The sequence below is a fragment of the Lichenostomus cassidix genome, chromosome 1 (assembly GCF_008360975.1).
Source record: "Lichenostomus cassidix isolate B80296 chromosome 1, HeHo_3.0, whole genome shotgun sequence".
NCBI classification, from domain to species: Eukaryota; Metazoa; Chordata; class Aves; order Passeriformes; family Meliphagidae; genus Lichenostomus; species Lichenostomus cassidix.
This window is the reverse complement of record NC_139479.1, coordinates 68,180,086-68,199,197: the sequence shown is the minus strand read 5'-3', so window position 1 is coordinate 68,199,197 and position 19,112 is coordinate 68,180,086. Positions and strand designations below refer to the sequence as shown.

The 19,112-nt window shown below is 41.1% G+C and overlaps 1 protein-coding gene across 4 annotated transcripts in view; it reads left to right on the top strand.

Annotated features, from left to right (window-relative positions):
- The window catches only part of MTUS2 (microtubule associated scaffold protein 2), a 262,109-nt gene that overhangs the window by 94,099 nt on the left and 148,898 nt on the right, over window positions 1-19,112 (top strand). For all 4 annotated transcript variants that reach the window (XM_085062168.1, XM_085062149.1, XM_085062144.1 and 1 more), the window contains 2 exons: window positions 9,565-12,164; window positions 17,638-17,878. In XM_085062168.1, the coding sequence (XP_084918294.1) occupies window positions 9,873-12,164; window positions 17,638-17,878 (2,533 nt within the window). In that variant the 5' untranslated portion in view covers window positions 9,565-9,872. The remainder of the gene's footprint in view (window positions 1-9,564; window positions 12,165-17,637; window positions 17,879-19,112) is intronic.

Genomic DNA, 19,112 nt, shown 5'->3' with positions numbered 1-19,112 from the left:
AGTCCTACAAGGATGAAGACACTATAAACCCTCTGGGTGATCTGTACCAGTACTTCACCTCTGTCATTATGACATTTTTTCCCTCTTACATTCCTTACATTCCTCTTGCATTCCTTAAGCTTGATTTTCTTTTTGTTTCTTTTCCTTTGGCTGGACACCTAGGATGTGAGTCTGGCTCCATCTTCTCTATTATTCCTCTTTTTAGGTAGCTGAGAACAGCTATTAGGTCTCCTCCCCACTGCTCCAGTCTTTCAGGCTAACACAACCCCAACCCCTTGGCCTATCTTCATACTTTTTATGCTCCAGATTTGTAACACTCTCAGTAGCCCTTCTCTGCATCCTCTTCAGTATCAGCAGCCTGAGGCCCCACACTTGGACACGGTACTCCAGATGCCTCATGCATGCCAAGCAGAGGAAAGGGTCACTTCCTCGAGCTGCTGGCCAATCTCTGGCTCATGGCTGGTTAACCTTTGCTGCTGCCAGGACACACTGCAGACTCACCTTCAGCTTGTCCTCCACCAGCACTCGTTCCCCAACCAGCTCCACCAGCAAAGCTGGAAAGTCTTGAGCAGTTCCCTGGGAGACTACATCCTTCTTCCTTCAGTTTGCAGATGCAGTCAAACTGGAGGAAGAAGGAAGGGAATTTTCAGGTGCTTCCTTTACAGTGCCCCCCCCCTTTTTTTTTTTTTACCTGATTTCAGTGTTTTGCCTTGAAAGCCCTGCTCTTTGGCACGTGCTTCAAAGCCTGAACCTCTTCCCAGCTTCAGAAGGAGGGAGGGAAAACAATTATATGGTTGGGGTAAGTGGAGAGTGGGACTACTGCAAGTTGAAACACTGAACTCAAAACATCCCTTTCTCTCTGGGCTGAGAAGGTGGGGGCTTGCTCATTTTCAGCTGATCTGTATCTGATAGGTGCAGGAGATGCCCGAGGCATAACTGTGGGCGTTAATCAAGAGCGTTAAAAAATAAATATAATCAAAAAGCTATTAAATCCTGTAATTTTATTGTATATAAATTTGGTGTTGAAAAATGCAGAGGGAAAACAATCCTGAAGTTCACGAGTCTTTCTTATTTTATTTATACATGTAAGGAATGCATGGTGGTAGAGTGCTGTACCTGAATCAAATTTCTGTTAATTTATGAAAATGGGGATGCAATCTTTTGACAGACAAGTTGTTGCAAGTGTTTTTGAGCAAAATATCCAATTTTTTTTTAAGTGGAACAAATGTAATTGTTTACAGAGCAGTGCTGGCTGTGGAGTACTTGTAGTACTCTTTCAGGATCATCAGCAGCAGGCGGGTAATGCATTAGTTGTGCTTCACCTTTCTGAATATTAAGATTTTGCATTCTGCCTTCTGTGCTCTTAAATAAGAACTCCCTTGCCAGTTCTCCCTTGCTGAGCCCTTGGTGACCACAGACCTGTGCTGCAGGTGAGCAGCATGGCATCTGAAATTCCAGCTTCTCAGTCAGAGTGGCCTGAGTGGAATAGTTGTATATGTTCCTCCTACCTTACTAATAGTAGGAATTGCACCTGGCAACCTACTTCATGTACTTTACTGAGCCTGATAGGAAAGTAAAATTGTGACTAAAACCACACCAAGACTGATGCCCTTCAGTTGGTTATAGTAACTATTGTAACCAGGCCCCTCTAGTCCAGAGCCCAGACTGGATTTTAACACAGATTTCATCCTGACACTGCTTTTTAAAGCAAATTAGCAGTGTTTTTCCCTCCCTTAAGTCTGTTGTCACAAGTCATAATTTGTTTTACAATTTGGAAATGTAGATTTACAAATCTCATATATTTGGTCTGCATTTTTGAAGTGCAATGGTATTTTGGAAATATGGATCAAATTATGGAAGATGCCTTTCACTGAGGTTAAAGTAAATTAGCAGAATTTCTGGTAATGCCTCACATTTGCTTCATTTCTTACTAACAGATTTCAGTAATGTTTAGAAAGTTTGACTGCAGTAGCATTTCTGAAATTTGACAGCATTACAGAACTGGTCATGGTTCAAACTGAAATGTGCAAACCTAGCACTCTAAAATTAGGGTTCTAAATTCATATTTAGGTATTCAGTTAATAACTGACACATTTACCTACCATTGAATTCAGTAGAATCCAAAAAATTATGTGGAAAGACAGTTTACCCTTGGCTACACTTGAAGTTAAACTGAGTTCAGCACCAGCTGTAACTGCTTTATCAGCAGTGGGTAAATTTGCTGGAGTAGACAAAGCTTCTGAGTTTCTGGATTTTTTTCCTCAATAGGAAGCAAATTTATGAACTCTTTTTCATGTTTGAGTGTTACAACTAAATCCATTTATTTCTGTCTCCCAGATGTTTTTTGGAAGCCAGGAAAGATTTAGCAGTCTTAGCAAAAAAAACAATGATCGTTTTGGAAACATTTCACAATCCCCTTTCTGCATCAAGATTTTGTGCTGCACAGAAATAAATTAAGCAGTGTTTTGGGGCCCCACACATCCACTGTCCAGCTGTTGCAGGTTTTATGATGAACTGCAGTTCATGTTTTTGGATAGAGAGGGACATAGTAAGTTTCTGGCTGGGCTCTGTGAGGTGAAGGCACTCAGAAAGGATGGCAGGATCTCTTTGCTGCTCCCTCCCTTCTGAAAGAGAGCAGTAGGAGCTGATGGTGCCTCTCACACCTTCGCTGTGATCTCCTGTTGACACTCCTGGCACTGTGCCCAGGGGCATGTGTGCTGCCCCTGCTGGCACCTGGGCAAAAGAAAGAGTGCAGAGGGCTCTCCCCATGCCTTGTGTTTGGGGTTGACCCTGGGGTAACCTCTCAATGTGTGACAGATGGGCTGAGCTGTGGCAGCACTGACTTAGTTTGATAACATAATTTTCCTTCCGTTTGTTTGCACTTGTTTGGGAGGAAACAGTTTTTGCCTTAACTACAGCTTTTCCTCCAAGAAAACTTCTTTACTGCTTTGTTTCTTGCCATTTTCATTTGTTCTGTGGTGCCTTGGGGGGATAAGTGATAATTTTCTCTCCTTTGGGCTTTTGATTCAAGCTTTTCTTGTACTGCCTGTGTTTTGCTCATGGCTGTGGCAATAAAGATGTACATGGCTTGGGCTGAGGTCTTGCCTTGCTCGATTTACCAGCTCTTGCTACTTAAATAGCCAGGAAGCTCTTATCTAATACTATCTTCCTCACAGTGGCTTTCCCTGAGGTTCTGGTGTTTGTTTTTCTTTCGAGTCCTCAAACTGAACAGCACTGTGCCCCAGAAGGTATAAGCTGTTCCTATACCTTTAACCAGGTGTACTTACCTGTAATTAAAATAAAACCAGACATTTGTTCAAAGGTTAGCTGCTGTGATCATCAATCAGCCTCCTGGCTGCCATTGCTAAGACAATCAGAGACTTCTGCCTTTTGGGGAATAACTAATTAATAGGATTGCTTATATCAGAGTATGTTGTCTTATCCAGCAGTGAATATTTGAAAGCAAGTAGAAATGTAAAAATAAAGTCTTGAAAAACAACTATTCTGGCTTATGCCTTGTGGAGACTTGATTGATGTTAATAATTAAAAGAATTTGTCAGTTTTGATAATGAGAATCTTTAATCGCAAATCCTGTACTCCTTTGAAATGGCAGTCAGCAGGATACTTTCCATATAATGTACTTTGGGAATTCAGCCCTCACAGGTAATAAATTATTAGAGTATTATATTACAAAATGCAGTTTTGACAAAAAAAACCCCACCAAAACCATACATTTACAAATTTCTTATGAAAAGAAAATGACATACATTTTTTGGGAAGGTTTTCCCGTGTTTGCATTGAAGATCTACTGATCCCCACGCTAACTGGAGATAGATTATGAAGCTATACAAAACTTTCTGCTCTTGTGTTGTCATTGCCACTGCCATGGCAGGAAAAATTGTGGGTCTGTTCCCCAGGGAAAGCAAGCAGATGCAGGTTTTTTCCCCGTCCACAATAAGGCCTGGGAGATAAAGCACTCCAATGCTGAAGAGGGGAATGGAGGCAAAGGAAAATCAGTGCATTCCCTTTGCTCTGTCCTCTCTGTGGATGTCCTCCAGTTGCCATACGTAGGCAATTAAGGGTATATATAAATGCCTCTAACATGGAGCATATCTTTTGGGGTTTTTTTCAGTTCATTCAGAAAGGAAAGTTGCACTTGCAAGCCAATTACACATCATGATCCTGCCAGCTGCTACAGTGATTTCCAGGGCTGGGATCTCATGCAGGCAGCTTTTTTTTCAGTCCTGTTGCTTCAGGTCATGGAGAGGCATGCTGCCACCTCCCCTCCCTTGGGACAATGAGGGGACAGCCCTGCTTTAGCACCTTTACCTTTGGCTGTGCTTTCAGGAGGGTTGCACCTGGCGGTGATTTCCAGCAAACTGGAATTTGTGCTGCTTCCAAGGGATCTCTCAGGTGTGTTGTATAAGGAAATTGAGTTATTGCAGGCTTGACCCGAAAATCCCTCTGGAAATACAGCAAAGAGAGCAAAAAAGAAATGCCTCACCATAAGTCTAGCGAAAGCAAGAGCCCAGAGTTCTCCACTGAGCTTGTTATTATCCCATTACTTAGGAAAATAAAAATACTAATTTGGTAGAGGAAGTAACCTTTCTGTGTCACTTGATTTGCCATTTAAAAAATTTGTCAGGGTGAAGTAAATTTGATCTTGAAATATTATGCAGACCTGAAAATGAAAATGTTTGATGTAGAAAATTTTGAAACTAAATGTTGCAAATGTTTAAATTCCATTTTGTTCATAATAATTTTTATAAAATCTATTTGATAAACCAGCATAAATTTATTAGTTATTTGAATGACATAAAATCCATGTTATTATTGAATGAAAATTAATATATAACAGAAAAAATTGCCTTGGCCTATGAAACCATGAGGTGTTCTATCTGCAGTTTTATAATTATGCTTATAAAGGTATAAAATAGGTAATCATGTAAGTAATTAAATCATTACAATTTATTGACTGTGGAGACATTAAAACCACTAAACCACTGAAATTCTGGAAATGCTACAGAGCCGCACTCTACAGAAGCTTTTAATGTCTTCAAATAATTTCAGTTTTACTTTTGAATCAGAACTGCCTTCCTGCTACTTTCCAGTGTGTAAAAATTTAACATTTGCTCTATCATCTCTTCTCTGCCTGTGTCAGGCAGAAAGTTGTCTCTCTGAAGTACTGTCCTCTTCATGGCAGACAGCAACATTTCCATAGGATCTGCCAGAGATGAGATTATGCTGTGATTTCCCCTAACAGCTGTGTCTGCTTCATTATGAATAGAAGCTGTCGGGGACTGTATCCAAATCTTAGCTCTCACCCTTCCAAATCACATTAACAAAATTATCACATGCCTGCGTGAGCACTATTCCACCACTTTTAATTAATTCCAATTGTATGTTACCCACTCCAAAAGGTTTATTGGCTTTCTTTTGTTTATGTCCTAGTATCAGCTTTCAGCTTCTGTCACCATTAGAAATAGTTCTTCACAAAGATTTGGGCTTCTCAAGGAGATATTCCCAGCTCCTTTCCATCCAGGGCTGTATTTGTTTCATCTGTGGGCTCAGCTCTTGGCAGCGTGCAGCCCTGGCATTAGATGTTGTGCTATCTTGTCTCCCAGAGAAAGCCTCAGCAAGGCTCTGACTGGTTTGCCAGTTCTCCCCAGTGGCATTTCTTGGGACAGCTGTGCATATCAGGAGGTGTCTGCTCATGCCAGTTTTCTGGAGTAACTGAAAAACCACATCACCCACCTCATACAAATATATCCCTCATCTGCTTTCATCTGTCTTCCTGCAGCACTGCACTGGTCAGACAATAGGATTGTCTTTCTCATGGGCCAATATTTCTTCCTTAGGGTCTTTTTCTGCAGGAGTTTATCTGTGGGTGTTGTAATGTATCCAAGACTCTCATCCTTTGGATGTGTGCTGCTTGTGCAGAGGGCAGCAGAGCTGGAGTTTGTGCTCAGCCCTTGTCCAGGATGCTCTGGGAGTTAAGGACTTGAAGCTCTTGATCATGATAGCCTCTGAGGGAAATGGCTGGAGGCTTCTCACTTTGTGCTTTGAACTGAGTTGTGATGGAGCAGTCGTAGCTGCCTTCTGTTAGGATAAACACCCAACCACACCTGCTGACTCCTCTCTGAGTCATTGCCAAGTGGGCTGTATGCAGGTCCCCACATGTGCCCCAGAATTGTGGAGTGGTTTAGGTTGAAAGGGTCCTTAATGTTCATCTAGTTCCACTAAACCAGGCTGTTGAAAGCCCTGTCCAATCTGGCCTTGTTCACTTCCAGGGATGGAACATCCACAGCTTCTCTGGGCAGCCTGCTCCAGTGCCTTACCACCCTCACAGAAAGCAATTTCTTCCTAGTATCTGATCTACATCTCTCTCCTTTTAGTTTAAAACTATTTCCCTTTGTCCTATGTCTATCTGCTCGTGTAAAAAGTCATTCTCCATCCTTTTTACAAGCTCCAGTTCAGTACTGAAAGGAGGCAATGAGGTCTACCTATACCCTCTCTTCTCCAGGTGAACAACCCACCTGTGTAATCCCATTTTTTGGTCAGCCCAACCCCTTGGGTTGAGGGCATTTACCTTGCAGGAGCAGGCAGTTGATGGGGGATGCTGGGCCATGGCTGACCTTTTGCAGGCTACTGGCTGGCTCTGCCCCAGCCATTTACAAGCCTATTGTTTGTTGAGGGTTTTTTGTGTTTGTTTTTTTGGGGTTTTTTTGTTTGTTTGTTTGTTTTTTTATGACAGTAGCAAGAGGCACCAGTTCAGTGGCAGATGGTTAATGAAATGTTCAGGTGTTTCTCATACACATTGTACTGAAAAGCAATCAGCCTAAGCCATGCACGGTGTTACCAGAACACCCAGATGTTTTTAGTGTATCTTGCTGTAAATATTCTGGTTTTAGATTTTCAGTACTGGGATGGCTAAACAGCTGTTACAACCTGCATTAGGAAATGTTTATAGAAGAGCAAGAATTCTCAGCATGTTTCAGGTTTTATTTCTTTATTTCCAGTTTCATTTGGCCTTGTATTTGGATAATACTTTTGCATATCTCATAATTATTGCTGTTCTATTTTTGTGGCAGTTTGAAAACAGAACAACCAACCAATAGTGTGGAATTCTTCACCATTTTTTTTAATTCAATGTCTACCGAGGATAATAATATTTCTACACTGCTTTTTTAACCAAGAAAAGCACCACTGTTACTATTTAGAAGCAGGCTGCTGCTTTCTTTTTCCAGCCAGTTGTGCTTTACAAACTTAAGCTCTGCTGATACAGTCACTGCTGCGTGTCCTGGGGCAAAAATCATCCAGTTCGGCTTCTTCCTGTTGTCTCCAGAGGTTAGGGTGAGACCTGCTAGCCAAATGCAGCTTGGAGTTTAGAGGAGGAACTGCAATATCAGATGGGAAGAAACTCTTGTAGACTTCTTTCCTAGTTCATCATTAAATGGGCTTAGGTTTAAAATAGAGTCTCATAAGAGATAGACATCTTAGAAGGAAACTGATACTGCTGGAGTTAAACAGAAGTATTTAATTCTGCTTCTGGCTCCTTGAACTTTTCTTCTCCCTGTGGGATTCATAGCTAACCGTAGTCTGGTGGATATAATTTTGTTCTACTCTCTAGCATGTTCACTTTGTAAAAGGCTTTTTTTTCACAAACACAGTTAGTGCATCCTGCCAAGATTCTGTGACATGGAGACCTATGACTTCCTTTTTTTATTCTCAGTGATTCAGAGGAGATATTTTTACATTCTACAGTATCAAGAAAATTTTATCCATATAAATGCTTACATATACCAAGTCCAGTCTTTAAGACTGTAGACATGTTTCTTGTCCAGAGTCCCTGGCAGTATGCTGCCAAGTGATGTTGTCTTTGTTGGGCTCTTCTTACCCCCTTCTCATGTGCTGAGGTGGGCATCTGAAGACTTGGGAGATTCATATCCCTCTCATCTTAGAGCATTCCTGCACAGCAGGGAGTGACTTCAGATGTGTCTGTGTCAGCCAACATCACTCAAGAGAGGTGAGTAATAAAAAATAGAGGGAGAGCCAGCAGAACCCAGACACAGCTGAGTCTTTTCATCTCACTGACTCCAAAGAGCATAGCGAAGTTGAGCCTGGACAGTGCCATTTAAAATAAACTATCCTGCAGAAAATCCAAGCCAAAGCTTCTTAAATAGCAGCTATTTACAAAAGAATGATCAAATCTAAGGTCCCAAATGTAACACAAAACCATGTGTCTTACTTCCAAAGGGGCTTATCACAATATGTAAATGTTCAACACATTGACTGAAGCAAGCTCCAAAGTTTGTATTCCTTAACAGGCAAAGTGGATTAATAAGGTATTAATTGACATAGATGGTTGATTATATTTTTATATTAATTAAGTAGGAGTTCTGTGCTATCAGTGTGTTCTGTAGCAGAATGGAGCCTTGTATTATTTACAATCACAGAATCATTATTCTGTGTAGTCATTGTAATGGCAGCTGTAAAATGCGTTACAAAGTTAAGCAGACAATATTCTGCAGAAAAAGAAAATATCTTTGGGTAATTGCATGGATGTTAATTGTAAGAATGTAGTGGGTTCTTCAAATCTGTGGCATCCCTAATCTGAGACAATGTCATAAGAAGAGATGAAATTGGAATGCTGGGTGCACAGAGTCCATCATGAGAGGTGTTAGCATGAACTACCTGGGAACTGTGGAGCATGTTTCAATTTCCAGTGTCTGTGTTTCTTTTTGATGAAGGGTATGAACACACAGGGTACAAGAAATATCTCAGAGAGTGAAGTTAGGCATAGAATGGACAGAAATCTCATTTTCATCTTGTTGGAGGTGATAGAGGACAAAATCTAGGCTCCTGAAGCCACACGTGTGAGGGAGCCAAAAGAAGATGCACTGTGTTGGGACTGATGTATAATCCTCTGTATTTAAAAAAACATACATTTATCTGTCTCAGAAAAAATACATTTTTTCTTTGCAGGCCCCCAGCCATAGCTTTTGCTTTCTTGGAATATATAGACCTGGCTAAGAAATGTCAAAGGGAACGGGGTGTCAGCACAAGAATGGCAGTGATTTCTATGAGGCAAGGAGAGAAACCCATAAATAACTTCTATGGACCTGAATTTTATTGTTTGTGGCTGATCTATACAGTGATGCTTTAAATGCTTCAGTAGCCGCTCTTGCTGTAATAATTGTTGAAGCAATACGAAAATTTTTAGACCCTCAAGACTGGAACCCACCCTAACCTCGCTATTTTTGCCTATTTCCAGTTGTAAATCTACGTGTCTTAAAAACAGTAGGAACTACTGTTCTAACCAGGACAGTTTTTGCTGTGTAACTTCTCAAGCCAGAGATCTGTGCTACACTAAGAATCTTTGCTGGGAGCAAAGCTGTGATTGAAACAGCATTTAAAGTGTTTGAAAGCACTCTGTCCTGGGGTTGTACCTGGGAGTGCTGTTGATTTAAACTTTGATTTAGTTTGCATGATTCCTGACATCAGTGTAATGTTGTCTGGTTGGGTTTTTTGTTTTATTTGTATTTGGGTTTTCTTTTCCTCTAGGTTGGCTGGATTAACTGGCTCTCATTCAGAGGGAACTTGGCAGATCTCTTTTGCATTTGTTGAACCTCTCTACAGCACATCATAAAGATTTCCTGGGTCCAGAAGCTGCAGAAAAGACAATTGAGCAGCAGAAAAATGTGACTCTCAGAAGAGACTTCAAGCCTTCTGATGATGAATTTTCTACTGATCAGTTCTAATTTAAATATTTAACTGAAGCATGCATAAAAGTTAACCTGACAGAGAATAACACCTTCTCATTAATTAGCACTGCCAAAACAAAAAAAAAGGCAGTCACCTGAAGCTTCAAAATGAGTGCTCCACTAATTCCAAACAAGTCATGTTATTCCCAGCTTCAGGACAACCGCAGTGAAATAAGAAACAATAATGAAAGCATAGTGAGTGTTGGGGATACCAATGCCAACCAAATTGTAACAAAAGTTAGAACCACTGATGGGGATGCTAAGAAACATGATTTGACTGATGAGAGTGGGAATATATACTCTGGAGGAACAGAGAAAGTTACTCATCTGCCTACAGAGCAGAATAAACTTCTGACCTTCAAGGACTCTCGGACCTGTCACACCAGTGTACAGGAAAGTAAGCTGCCCTCCACCACAAGCAGGGAAATGGGTAAAGATTGTAGGACCAGCGAAGCTAAGGATATATCACAGCATATCAGGATTAGCCGAGGACAAAGTCTGTCCAATTTAAAAAGTAGCACAAATGATGCCAACCTGGAGGTTGTCTCCAAAGGTGATGTTGACTTCACCCAGAACTTTTCTAAGGGAAAAATGTCTAGGACTGTGGAGGTGGAGAGAATAAAAAGGCTTTCTTTGGGAAGACCAAGTAAATTCTCTCCTCAGCCTGAATCATTTGCAAAAGACAGTGTTGGCCGCGTGTCATGTAAACGTGTGCTTTCTGCATCATTGGACTCCATTGACAGGTCTCACCATTTGGTAGGAAGTACAGAGAAATCACAAAAAACCTCCACGGATCATTTTCTTGGGATGGTGTTTCGTCCACTTGATAATACCTCAGAGGAAAATACTGTATTTTATTCCAAACCATCTACCTCAGGGAACAAGAAAACAAGTAAACCAGAAAATGTACCAAATGTTAGCATTGAAAGCACACTGCATACTTCTCATTTTCAACATTCAGCTGTTAAGCTCAATGAGGTTGCTAGTAAATCAGAAGCACAATTAGGTCAGGGTGATAAAAGTAAAAAACTGGAGCTTAAGACTGCACCATCTCTACAATACAAAAATACGTGTCCACAAAAGATAGAGAGAATTATGCTGGTAGAGTTCCTGGGGTGTCAAAGAGCTGAAAATACAGCAGTGCAGGAACAGAAAAGCTCTGGTTCTGACACGTCAAAATTTCAAGTACCCCATTCTCAAGACACCTGCAATAAAGTAGAGGACCCATTGTCAAGCCAAGTGTTAACTCATCCTGATGATAAGTTGCAAAGTGACAACATCACCATCAGTGGGGAAGGGAGAGGAAGCAATGACAGTGACAGCAGGGCAAGCAGCCAGGCTGGTCAGGAATGTTTTACTGATGAAGAAATGGAAACAATATTTCCACTCACCTGCAGTAGTAAATCCAGTGTCAAAGTGACACCTAGAAAAAACAAAAATTTGCATGAAGCTGACACAGGTTGCACTGAAACAGTTGGCGAACAGATATCTCCTATACTAAACATTAATCCACCTGACAGCAAACCCTTGAAAGTTAATGAGAATAAAGTGATGCTAGTCAAAGAAAGCACTGAGGATGCTGTTGTGCCTGCTTCTGATCTCTCAGATCATCACAGAGCACGCGGTGCAGAGACAGTGTCAAACCAACAACCTGACAGTCACAGCAGTGATGTGGAAACCTCAGGTGCTTCAGTTTCAAGTAAAGAAGCAGCTAATGTACAGAAACATCCTCCAGAGGAAGCACCAGAGAGCTGTAATGTTCCAGCAAAGGCTGATGTCTTTTTATGTGTCCCAACTCCTGTGCAGCCAGTGACAACACTGGATGTTAATGGTCAGCCCACACTATCTAACAGTGATTTGAAGGACCTTTATGCACTTCATGATGACAAAGTGTCACCCTCCTCAGTCCTACCTCCCACTGACAGCACACAGTTGTTAAACATATCCCCTAAAGTGCCTATCAAGACTGCTTGCAGCAGCACCATCCCAAAACCTATCTTGGTCCACCCCAAGGGCTCCTTCCCAGATAAGGTCAGTGTGGACAGTGACTGCAGTGAAAAGCTGGAAGAAAGCATTGAGCTAAAACCTGCCATTCCCCGGCCCAAACCTGTGAGACCTAAAATCATCACCTACATCAGGAGAAAGCCTCGTTCGATCGAGCAGCTTGACCCTTTGTTCGCGCCGGCAGGGCTGCCCTTCGACAGCCCCGCGTGCAGCGTGACCATCCCTGCGGAGCAGAAGGCATCCAACGGAGCAGAGGCCAAGCCCACCAGCATCCTGTACGAGAAATTCAAACCTGACCTCCAGAAGCCAAGGCTCTTTGGTTCTGGACTAGTGGTGTCAGGAATTAGGCCCCCGGGTCATCACTTCAGTCCGATGAGCGAGAAGTTTCTGCAGGAGGTAAGTTTCTGCAGCTTTAACAGCTGCTTTTGTGTGCCAAGTGGTGCTCGTTTGCTTATTTGTTGTTGCTAGAAGTTAGTTCTCAAACCTCAAATAAGAATTAAATCCTAAGGCAATGTGTGAGAAATAAACTTAAGTGTTTCTGGCACTAACCCTGTTGTGATATCTTAGCTGTGACTGGAAGTTGTCACTGTTCTTCCAGTATTTTCCAGCAAACTGGTCACCTGCTAGTATTATAAATAGGGATGTTTAGAAAGAAAAAAAAACATACTGAATTGAATAAATTATTTTTTTTTCTTCCCAAAGAATAGGAATAGCTTTGGGAAATAATTGTAATTTGCCCACAGAGATTTTTCCTTCCTAATGTGAGAGTTGGCAGGTTTTTGTAGATGGAGCACTAGAGGTCTAAACTAATTCCCTTCTGTTTAGATGTACTGAAACCTAGGGACTTTCAGAGCTCTTTCTGGATTATGTATACCATACAGAAGATTTACTTTTGACTAATTTTAATGCTGTTTCTTACACTGATCTGCACATCAAATAAGATTTCTTCTTTCCCCGGAGAGCCATCCTAAGTAGCCAAAAGGTGATGGAAATCCCTGTGGCCACTTCTGGCTCCTGATACCTTGTTGTGTTTCTGCCTTGCTAAGCTGGGCAGGAGTCTTGGTTTCCTGAAATCCTTACTGGGAGGTGAGCACACTGGAGGAAAGATGAGCTTGCTTGGTAGGTGGAGAAAGGACCAGGAAGAGGAAGTTGCATTCAGGTCTGTCATGTGCTCTTGTGTCCCCTGCTTGGGACGACCTGTCATAGTTCAATAACCAAGCTTTTCATATAAATACTGAAGATAACACAAGTGATTTTATTTGGATGAGTCTTTAAGAAAAGGGCTATGCTTTTTTGTTCTGTGTCTTCTGATGTTATTTTACTGGTTCCCTTATTCAATGCACAGTATTGATCCAAGGAACAGCATTGAAATAACAAATTTAGTGACAGTGTTGGCAGTCAAAAGCTGGAAAATGCCCGAATTAAGATATTGTGAGTGTAGATTGACCCTTATGGCATACTAACCAAAAGTCTACTGAAGTGAGCAAGGATTATAGTTATTTTTCATCACAAACACAGAAAGAACAGTGCCTGCTGTTCTTTTTCCTGTTCTTTTTTAACTTCAGTTCCCAGCTCTGTCCTTTATATTTTGTGTCCAGATAATGAATTACTAAAGTGATTGGGAGCTTGTCTATTCCAGCCGTTATTAGTATATTTTCACAATCGCCTTGTAAGGTGGGAGGCAATAACTAGGTTATTCCAGTTTGATGCATGGCAATGGAAATTAAAGCCAAAATGACCCATACGGTGCAGCGGCTGTTTGACTGTTTACAGGGTGACATGACCCTATGAAGACCACAGGTGTCTAAAACAGTTGGGGTTCAGATAATCAGGCAGGATCAGCAGACACATCTATGAATAAAGGGCAGATTTCTGTGCACTGCTGAGGACTGTTTTCAGCATGAGAAGGACTCAGGTTGTGGCAAGGCTGTAGGATGATTTTCTCTAGATTAGGGTTAGAAGTAGGACACTTATGGGTTGAAAGAATCCAAAGCATCTTCCCCTATTGCTCCAAGAAATACGACTTTTGGTGGGCATTTCAACGGGGGAAAATCTGAACCCAAGTCAGCTGCTTCTTCAGAGAAGCTTGATTGACTGGAGAACAGGCTGAGAAGAGAAAGTCAAACTGCTGTTTGCATTATTAGCCCAGGAGTCAGGAACTGATAGCAGAAGGTGGAATTTGCTTTCTTGAGCCAGGCTGCCACCCTAAAAGCAATAACCTGGCTGTCCTGCCAGATGAAGGAATACAAAGGGGCTTGATTTGGCTCAGTATGGATCAAGAGAAAGGAAAATGATCAATCCATGGAGGTGAACAGATGCTTAGAAGAGCAGCTGTGCACAGTCTGGGTTCATAGCAGATGAGTGATGTGTAATACAAAAGAAAACAATTAGGATGCATTGAAATAGATCAAAATCACTGTGCTGAAGGGGGAATGTTGAAGACTCAGAGGTTTTGGAAGCAAGGAGACTCTGGCATGATGGCCACTGTCTTGGTAAGAGAAAAAACACGCAGATTGACCTATTTCACACATCCAGTTTGGTTTTTTGAGAGCTTTGATGCATTTTGTAGCTCCTTAAATAGATATGATAGCGTTAATAGCTGTTAACAGTCAAACCTGCAATCTCTAAGCATCATTCAGCTAAATGGTAGGAACAATTAAATATTCCTCTGGGTGCCAGGAGCTAGAAGAAATAGGAAGGTGTTGTCTCGGACAGGAGGCTCCAAGAAAAGGCCTGGAGAACTCTATGGGGAAGACTCAAGGGTTGCCTCTGTGCAGTGAGAAGCCTGCAGGGCTCCTTGAGCTGCCTGTGCCAAAGCCCACTTAGGGCAGCTCAGACAAAAATCCCAACTCCAGCATGAAGGCAGTGCAGCTGTGCTGCAGGGTTGGGTCCATAGAGGAATTGAGTTAAGGCTGAATGGGCAGCCTTGCCTGTGGAATTGGCAGCTCCTCAGTGCTTTTCTTTAGAGCATTGGCAGGGTGTGTAGACAGATCTTTCATGCCCTTCTTCATCAAAAAAGAAAAAAAAAAAAAGAAAAAGAAAGAAAGAGAAAACCTCTCAAGGTGAAATGCAAATAGTCAGTTCCCCAGCACAGACATCTTTGTGTTCCAGAGAGGATGGACTAAAGTCTGTTGAAACAAAAAGCTTGCTGAGGCAAAAAGGAGTAGGGGAATTGTTTTCTGTATAGTCAAACCAAAAATTTACCACCTTAATCCTGTTATTTGAGCTGCCTGAACTGATGTTGCCAACTCTTTTCCCAAAGAGTTGCCTGAAGCAGGCACTCGACAAGCAAATTCTTCCTTGAGGCATTAATGTTTGATGATGTTATAAACAAAGTAACATGAAGGAAACCTGTACCTGCTGGCCATGCTGCCAGCTCTGCTCGGGAGTAACCAGCCAGAGGAAATTCCTGTAGGCTTGCAGGCTTTCTAGCTCCTTCTAACAAATTAATTAAATGGGTGTGTGGGGAATGAGCAGACAGTCCCATAGATGAAAAGTCTGGGCTGACCACTTTTTTAAGGAACAGGCTGCAACAGATCATTTCCGTAGAAATCCATCATGCAAAAATCAACTACAGGATGCTAACAGGCTAACATATTAATCGGTATCTTTATGAAGAGTTTTAAAATGGTAATAACTTTATACAATTCTATTGAGACCAGTTTAATTTTACACTTCGTGAATTCACAATAGAAAAGAAAAATTAATATATCTTCATAGCAAGTTTGTGTCTCCCAAAACTGAGGTCTTCAAAAAAATAACATCAAATTCTTGACAGATATTTGGGCAAATTCAGTTAGGCTGGATTATCTTAAGGGTATTTTCCAATCTAAATTATACTCTTGTAAGTCCTTCTCACTTCTCTCAGCTTGAGATGATGTTTTATGCTTATGATTGATTGTTTTTGTGTCCATGGTTTTTGCCCTTCTCTGTTACTCCTAGCATTCTGTCAATAAAGAAAAAAAATGGGTGAGAGAAGATTTGAATAAACTGACCCAGTTTACAAAAAATGCCTCCTTTCTATATTTAAAGATTTTCTCTTTTCCTTATAGTGAAACACTTGGCACTGGTGCTTCACGATTATTTAAATATGAAATGATAGTATGCATAGTGTAATCTGATAGAAGTAAATTTATCGGGGACAGAGAAGATAACAGAGGCTTATCCAGAAAAACAATCTCATGTCTAGCAGTTGAAAGTAGAAGCCAGACGTCTGCAGTCCAAGCCTGGAGAATCATATACACAGTAAAAAATTGCATCCTAACTTGTAAAAATAGGTCATAGGAGTATAATAAAAAAGGAAACAGGAAGATCTAATGACAGGAAATAGGACTGCAAACAGAGGCAAAAATATAGGGCAAATTTATAAAGCTCAGTGCTTGCACAGGAACCAGGAGCTCAAGCCCTCCTAGTTCCTGTGCAAAGGCCTCAAAGATTCTATATTTCATAGTTAAGGGCCGATCTTGTCTCTTAGCATATTAAAGATTTGCTAAATTAGGATTAAAGCTCTTGAAGGAGCTAGGATCAAAGCTTTTATAGCCAATGTTGAAGTACATATTCTAATGCTTATAATTGCTAAATAGAAATTGATTTGGCATATTATATGCATCATAACTTACAGCAGAGTTAATTAATTGGCAGTTACATTTCTTCCTAGGTAGCCTGTGGCACTTTTTGATTAATTTTTAAACAAATTTAGTTCAGATTTCATATTTCCTTTGCTTTTTTTTTTCCCATGGCCTAAATGGGATGACTGAAAAAATATTCATGAGTCCTCTCAACATTATGATGATCTTGCATTTTATAAGAAAATGGTAAAGAAGCTGGACTCTGTTCAGAGGAGCAAACAGTTCATTGCAAATGTGAGAGATGAAAGCTCTGCATTCTTGTCCTGAGTCACGAAGCAGCACAGAAAGGTGGGAGTCAGAGCCCAGCTTGAGTGCACAAAGATGCAAGGGCTGAATCACAGAGCCAGGTCACTCCTTGACTGCTAGTTCAGTGCTATGAGCCAGTGTGCTGGAAATATTGCAGCTTGGGACTTACTCTGCTCTCCTTACAGTAAATGCCCATTAAAATACTGAGAGATTTGTCACTGATTTTAACAAAGCAATGTCTTTTTGTGATAAATAGTACATGTCTCACGACTTCAAATCTGATAGTTTTTTTTTTTATTCCTCCGATTCACATGGGCAGATGGGTTTATAGCTCTGATTTGGAATATTCAACAGGTCTCTGAAAATGTAAGTTGGAGAAGTGTGCTCACCTACACAGCCAGGTCTCTTTCCAGGAACTAGAGTGGCACAGATTACAATAACCATTTTGCAGTGAGAACATACAGGGGGCTCTTTTTTTCTCACAGAAATTTTTTGGCAGTACAATTTCTCTGATAAAGTGAACTTAAAATGCCTCCAGCTTTATATGTAGCTACCTAAGTCAAAACCAACTTCTCCCAGAACTGTGTCCCAGCAAGAATATTTTAAATAACTTCTAATAAAAATTCCACTTACATGCTCTCTTGGTGCATCTACCTCTGAAAGTAATATAACCTTTTGTGTCTTAACAGTACCATAAGTACTTCTATGTCTTAACAGTACCATAGAAGACCTAAACTGAAGGTCTTCTATTTCTATGGGTTTTTGGGGGAAGGCATCAATTCTTTATTTGGGTGTAGCTGTATATTGAGAATGTAATACACATGTTTTTGAAGAGCAGTTCATATAGTGAGACCATAACTTTTTGAGAGTTTGGAGTGCTCTCAAGACCAGATTCACAAGGAAGGAAATTCAGCCTTTATAAGTAATTTATTGCTCAATGTTGTCTGGGCTTTTTGATTTATTGAATAATATCTGTGTTAATGATTTCTCTGCAGGTTGGGGAAAGACCTGCAAAAGATGAATTCTGCCCTCCATCGTACACTCACTACGAGGTCCCACCAAGCTTTTATCGCTCTGCTATGATCCTCAAGCCACAGCTAGGACTGGGTGCAGTGTCCAGGTTGCCATCTGCCAAGAGCAGGATTCTCATTGCGAGTCAGAGATCCTCAGGGAGTTGTCTCCATCAGCAAGGAGAAATAACAAGTGCTCCCAGCCTCTACCATCCTGATGCTCCAGGTAAAGTGTGAACTTTCTTTCCCATTACTGTAGTCACCAATAGGGTAGCTTTTTTAGAGACAGAAAAATCACAAAATGAGCAACATTTTGACCTGATACTACAAAGCACTCTTTGAGGTGTGTCTTTTTATCCTGCAACAAGGCTGACTAGGGAGTCTGGGACTTGTGCAAAGGTTGTTTAGCAGGTCATTGCCAAAGAAAGAGAATAGTTTTCAGTAATAATTCTCATTTTTCACCTTTTTATCTTCCTCCACCTTGTAAATGCCTGAAAAATCTTTGGTTTTGTTCTGGGGAAGATAAAGGTACATTTTCTTCCATCACGAAGACCCCACTGTTCAATCTGGATTTGACATTCCTCACCATGTTGTGCTCTGAAAACCTGGGCAGTGTTCAAATGTGCTAGTAGAGATCTTGATTCTCTGAAGGCCTTGTGTGCACCTCTTTGGAGAAAACACTTCTAATACCTTTTTCTTCCTAGTTACTGCCCAGCTCAGCATGACCCTGGGCAGAATCACAGGGGAGGGAAAAGCACAGGAACAGTTGGAAGGAGAGGTGTACAATGCCACAAGAAAGAGACAGAAATTACTTCTACAGGACACTCCTTGGTAGCCTGGAAAAGCGTGGAGGTTTTAACAATGCACATTTAAACAGGAGCAAGTTCAGAGACAACTGAAAATCAGTCATTGCCAGAGTGAAATGTAGCAGCTAAACAGTCTAGAAGTCTGCAGATATTTTTAGAAATAGTCATAAGGACTGAAGTTAATTAATGACTTAAGGTCATATTATCTGTCCTCTTGCTCCAGGATGGGACTCCTTGTGATGCATGCGTATTTAACCTGTTCATGAAAAACTATTTATAAAAGCCTTCAGTATGAGATCCTGGAGTCTCTGAAAGCAGAACTGCTCCAGTGCATTACCTTTTTTTCAAGTTAAAAGTGTTCCCTAGTGTTTTACCTAATCCCCTTTGTTTCAGTTTGCTTCGTCTTTCATCTGGAGTGGTTGTGGGGTCTTTTCCTCTCTGCAAGTATTTGAAAACTATTACTGTCTCCCTGCAGCATCCATTTCGCCATACTAAGAAGCAGGAGAAATTTAGAATGGAAATGCACTAGTGTCTTGACTTTACCTTGAGAGGACAGTCAGTAATACAGGTTGTCAGGATTTGGGGTTTATCAGAAAATCAAGGTTCTCTATAATACAGTGCCTCTTGCCAGTAACCTGACCCTGCGTCTGGAGT